This window comes from Kryptolebias marmoratus, linkage group LG5 (assembly GCF_001649575.2).
Source record: "Kryptolebias marmoratus isolate JLee-2015 linkage group LG5, ASM164957v2, whole genome shotgun sequence".
Lineage (NCBI taxonomy): Eukaryota > Metazoa > Chordata > Actinopteri > Cyprinodontiformes > Rivulidae > Kryptolebias > Kryptolebias marmoratus.
In genome coordinates this window covers 205,646-211,123 of record NC_051434.1, presented here as the reverse complement: position 1 = coordinate 211,123, position 5,478 = coordinate 205,646, and the positions used below count along the sequence as shown (strand labels likewise).

Genomic DNA, 5,478 nt, shown 5'->3' with positions numbered 1-5,478 from the left:
CACACTTCATCCTGCAGAACACACACTTCATCCTGAAAACACACACTTCATCCTGAAAACACACACTTCATCCTGCAGAACACACACTGCATCCTGAAAACACACACTTCATCCTGAAAACACACACTGCATCCTGCAGAACACACACTTCATCCTGAAAACACACACTTCATCCTGAAAACACACACTTCATCCTGCAGAACACACAAAGCCAGTACTGGTTAGGTCAGAGGTCATTACACGGCAGCCAAACTTTGGTTCTGTTAGACATCGTACTAAAAACTGTTCCATGTGGCAGAAAGCTCCTTTTAGGAACTGGGACTGAGGCTTTCTCTCTGGCTTTGTTGTTATGGCGGTGAGTTAGTCACCGTCGTACGGTGGGTTCATTGTCACTGCTGCTCGTACCGACTAACAGGCCTCCGTTGGAGGCTCCGTTGATGGCGATGCGGGTGGCTGTGGTGTACTGTTTCTGGATCAGGTACTCCGCTGCACTCTGGAAGTCATCAAAGCAGTTCTGTTTGTTTCCTAGAGTCCCGGCTGCAGACACACAACAGAAGTTTAGAACAGAAATCTGACAAATTCTTGTGTGTTTTAGAGGAGCTACCTTTGTGCCAGGTGAGGCCGTACTCTCCACCTCCTCTAATGTTGGCCACCGCCAAGATTCCTCCAAGGTGTCTCACAAATAGCAGATAGGCAACACTAAACACACACACACACACGATGAAAACAGGAAGCCTTGTGTTTTAGTGGTGCTCATGCCCTGTAACCAACCTGGTGGTGAGGAGATAAAACCTGTGAACAAACTGAAAATAGTATTTTTTACGTTATAACCAAAGACTTTGCCTCTTCAACAACAAATAATTTGAAACATTGTGTCCAAACCTTTACATGTCCTCTAAGCAAATTTAGTGACAGATCGTCAGTGAATCATAAGTCTAACATTAGGCAACACATCCTGTTTGAACTATGACAGAACCAGACCAAGACCAGGTCCAGCAGGACTCACTTGTAGTAGGGCTGTATGGAGTTCTCAAAGCCTCCGTATCCGTACAAGAAAACTGGATGAGTCCCGTCTCTTTTCAGGCCCTTAGCATGAACCAAGAACATGGGGATTCTGGTTCCATCTTTACTGGGATAGAAAACCTGAGAACAACATGACAAAGACAAAAGACTCCATTTGTCACTTCCTTATTCTGGTAATCAAACAGCTGATGTTATTAAGGACCAATACAAAAAGGAGGACGAGGTTCAAAAACACAACCTTTTAAAGAAAGTGATGAGGAACTTAAAGGCTACAATCATACAACAAAAAAATAACTAATTAAATCTGTCCTGAATGTCATGTTCACACCTGGAGAAAACTGTTTCCATATTAACATGGCTGCCTGTGAGGACAAACATGTGACTGTTAGAAACCAGCTAGTCTCACCTGGCTGGTCTGAAAGTCCTCCTGCTTGATTCCTTTTACCTCCACCTCCCTGAAAACCTGAGGCTCTGGGTTCGGCTTGCTCAGGTCACAGTGATAAATTATACCTGGTTACCATGGAAATCCAGAGAGAAAGAACTTTATTCCTGTCACAGGAGTACACAAACATTCTCCACACATAAAGTGAACTGGTAGAGGGTTACCAGGTGTAGTGAAGGAGGTGAACTGGTAGAAGAAGTCAGAATGTTTCTTCTTGCAGCTCACCCCAGAAACCGTTCCCACGTCCAGAGGCAGATCTTGGACCAGCTGACCGTTGGACAGTTCATAGACCTGCAGGATGTCCTTCACATCATGGACGTAATTGACCAACAGGTGGTGCTGGTTCACACAGGAGACAAACCCTGCAGCAGAATGACTCTTATTCTACACCCACCATACAAAACAGTGAACAACCACAACCAATAAAAATAAAGGTAAAGATATGAGTATCATTATTGTTGTAGGCCAAATAAGTTTCTACAATTCTCCATAAACATTATCTTTACATGTTTATGAAACAAACAAAAATAACTTAGTTCAAATAAAATGAACACAACAACATTGGAAGTTTTTCCTATATATTTGTTTTTATAATTAAAAAGTGTTGAACATTTTTCACTGCAGCTGTTCCTGAAATTCACTTCTTTCACAGGAACAAGCTGTTGCTTATCATCCATCTTCACTAAAAGATTCTTTAGATTCATTATTAAACAACTTTAACTCTACTGGGTCCTTAGTGTTGTTTGTTATAAGTCATGAGTTTATTATTGATGTATTTTCTGTCACATGTCACTGACGTGGACTTCCTGTCAGCTGACTCTCTGTGTTTACCTCAGTAAGAAGAAGTGACCTCATCATTTTAGATCAGAACCAGATCAGAACCGGGTCATGAATTCTGCTGCAGTGTTAAACGGCTGCAGGTGTCAGCAGTAGCCAGCAGAGGGCAGCCTAACATGAATAATGTTGGTTTCAATTAGTGGAGGAAGGTCAGACTCCAGGCCTCAGGGGTCGCTGTCCTGGAAGTTTTAGGTTTTTCTGCTCCAACACACCTGATTCAGATGCTTAATTACCTCCTTACCAAATCATCAAGTTCTCCAGAAACATGTCAGCAAGAACACGTCTAAAACATGCAGGAGAGCGGCCCCAAGGAACAGAGTTTGACACGTGAGTGATTTTAACAACTATTCACTCAGATGGATCACAGACACTAATAATATTCATCTCTTTGAACGACACTAAAACTCAGGTCCAATATTTAGATTTATCAGAAAAATGAAGAAGTGAAAGCATTTTGTTTCCATGGAGACACATTTGGTTTTAAAAATCATTCTGCAGGTTTGTGAAAAACCTGAAGACAAAAACAAGAAGGAAGTTTGTCTCATTGGAAGCAAAAAGTAATAAAAAGGTTGAATCAGGGTTTTTATAAAGTTGTGTATATTTTGTACATCTTATTTTATTTTATGATTGCAGTAAAATTAAATTTAAAAATTCACTTTTGAGCAGTTTTAGTGTAAAAAGCTGTTTTAAAGTGAAGAAGATCAATGTTTTTAAGAGATCCAGTCCCCTTTTCTGTGAATTTCAATGTTTTGGTGATGGTTTGATGTAACTAAAGTCCTGATCCGACTGGATCAGGTCAGAGGTCAGTGTTCAATTTATTGTTAAATAGTTGGTCTGGAACCTTTTTGTTTTGTTTCTGTCTAATAAAAGCTAAACATTTATTCATCCTCAGCCTCAAAACTTCCCATCATTCCGATGAGTCAGAAATGTTTCTGGATCGAGTTTCACTTTTTTCACAAGAGTTCCCTCTGACGAGCGTTTTCAGCCTCAGACTCAACTTCCCAGCTGCTGTGGTCCAAACGTTCAGAGAAAGATTCTCACAACACTTGGAAGTGCAGTTCCATGAATAAGTCTGTTACGTGTTTCTGAAGCTCACTGGACTTTTTACATCAGAAACCACAGTAACCATGGCAACAGAGTTCTGATGAAGTCATCCCCACCCCTCCCTCTCTCAGAAGGAACTTACTGCACAGAAACAGACTTTAGACAGGAGATAGAAAAAGCTCCCTGCTCAAATAACAGGCGCTAAAAGGGACCATAATAAATCATTTCAAACCTTTGTGTAACAAATATCCTGTACAACAAAACTTAAAACATGTCTTACTGGAAAAAAATATTTGAAAAAGCAGCAATAAGCTGGTTGCATAAGTGTGCACACCCTTAAACTACTTTGTTGAAACACCTGATTCAATCCCAGTATTCCTTCTTGTCGGGAACACACCTGCCATCAATTAAAGTGACTCGGATCAACCTGAAATACAGTTCAGCTGTCTCTGCAGGGGAAAACATGGAACAACAAGACATTCCTGTGTTCTCCATATGTCAGGACAGAAAAACATCCAGACTTGGAAAAATATAAGTCTTCCAAAGCATGATGGGAAAATGTGTCCTGGTATGATGAGCTTAAAGTTCATCATCCTACACTAACATCCTAACCAGGTCAGAGTCTGGACCTAAATATGGTTGAAAATCTGAGTGGTGACCAGAAGAGGACTGTGGACAGATTTGGACCTTCAGAGTGGAAGAGTGAACAAAGTGTGTCTGCTGATGGACTCCTTCGGACTGAAGGCTGGAACTAAATCAGAAGCTGCTTCAATGTGTGCACACTTCTGCAACCAGCCTTTTGTTCATATTTCTTTCAGTTGAGCTGGACAGGATATACTGTATACCACATTTATTTTCATGTTTCAACCTGAGCAAGTTTTTATTTCCTCTGTGTCTGTGACTCCAAACTCTCACCCAGGACGTCCTTGTCATGCTGCGGGATCAGGGTGGTCCAGTTCTGTCGGTCGGGTCTCTCGACGTCGATGTTGATGAGGCAGTACCGAGGTGCGTTCAGGTTGGAGCGGAACGTGAACACGCTCCCTTCGTTGGTGACGTACGAGTACTGAGCTTCAAAGTTCTCCACCAGTTTGACCCACGGCAGCAGACCTGCAGGACAGTTCCCACAAAGCATCAGAAGATGAGGTTAAACTGAACTACGGTGGCCTGGAGGAAGCAAAAACAAGTGTCGACATATCTGCCTGTGGGGGTTTGAAGGCTTCTCGCCACAGAAAACAGACCACAGTTATGAAATCTGCAGAAACTGTTGCATCACAGCTGCCAAACTGCTGGAATGGTTTTAACCGAGTGAAACTTCAGGTGTTTTACTGCTGCAGCTCATTAATCAGTTCACTGTTATCAATATGTGATCCAAACGACTCTTCTCAACATCTGATGGCTCCAGCAGGACAAACACAGGTTCAGTCTTAACTTTCGTCTCTTCTAAAAACTAAGACTCAACAATAAAAAGAGTAAGGTCATGAGGAAAAACACAAAACTTTACTCAAAGTTCTGTGGAATTAAATTAATCATTAGTTTCCATCCACTTTAGAAATATGATGTGAAAATGTTTCACCCAGCTGCTGGTGAAAAAACTTGTTTGACTTCAGAATACACTGGAAATCATCTCTGGAGGAAACAGTTTTAATGGGATCATTAAGTACTTAAAGTTTATTAGATGTGACTCATTTCATTTTCACTTTTCCACAGCTGCTCCTATGAAGACGAGTTCTGTAACTGTGGCTGAGTATTCATAAGCAGTCAGTATGTTACCTGCAGCAGGCAGCGAGCGATCCGGATTTTAAACAAGCAGAAGAGCAAAGGTTCAGCTCAAACCACAAATATCTAAAGACAGTTTACCTCAGACACTTGCTGCATCTTCAGCTAAAGATCTTTGGTGTTACAAAACACACTGAGGTTTGGTTCACATGTTAAAAATTCTTCTTCCTGTTCTGGTTCTCCAAACTGAAAGTTCTCTCATCGACCGCTGAGAGGAAATTCACCCAACAACAGAAAGAAAAAAAACAGCTCTTCATGTTCTGTGACTGAGCTGACTGAGCTGACCCCTACAGTGACTGAGCTGAGCTGACCTGTACAGTGACTGAGCTGAGCTGACCTGTACAGTGACTGAGCTG

At 41.6% G+C, this 5,478-nt stretch overlaps 1 protein-coding gene across 1 annotated transcript in view; it reads right to left on the bottom strand.

The window, feature by feature from the left end:
* Nucleotides 1-5,478, bottom strand: part of LOC108249347 (prolyl endopeptidase-like) — a 15,559-nt gene that overhangs the window by 4,867 nt on the left and 5,214 nt on the right. The window contains exons 8-13 of the mRNA XM_017438686.3: nt 4,262-4,453; nt 1,630-1,827; nt 1,430-1,533; nt 1,007-1,143; nt 605-699; nt 406-537 (exon numbers count right to left, since the gene is read on the bottom strand). Of these exons, the coding sequence (XP_017294175.1) occupies nt 406-537; nt 605-699; nt 1,007-1,143; nt 1,430-1,533; nt 1,630-1,827; nt 4,262-4,453 (858 nt within the window). The remainder of the gene's footprint in view (nt 1-405; nt 538-604; nt 700-1,006; nt 1,144-1,429; nt 1,534-1,629; nt 1,828-4,261; nt 4,454-5,478) is intronic.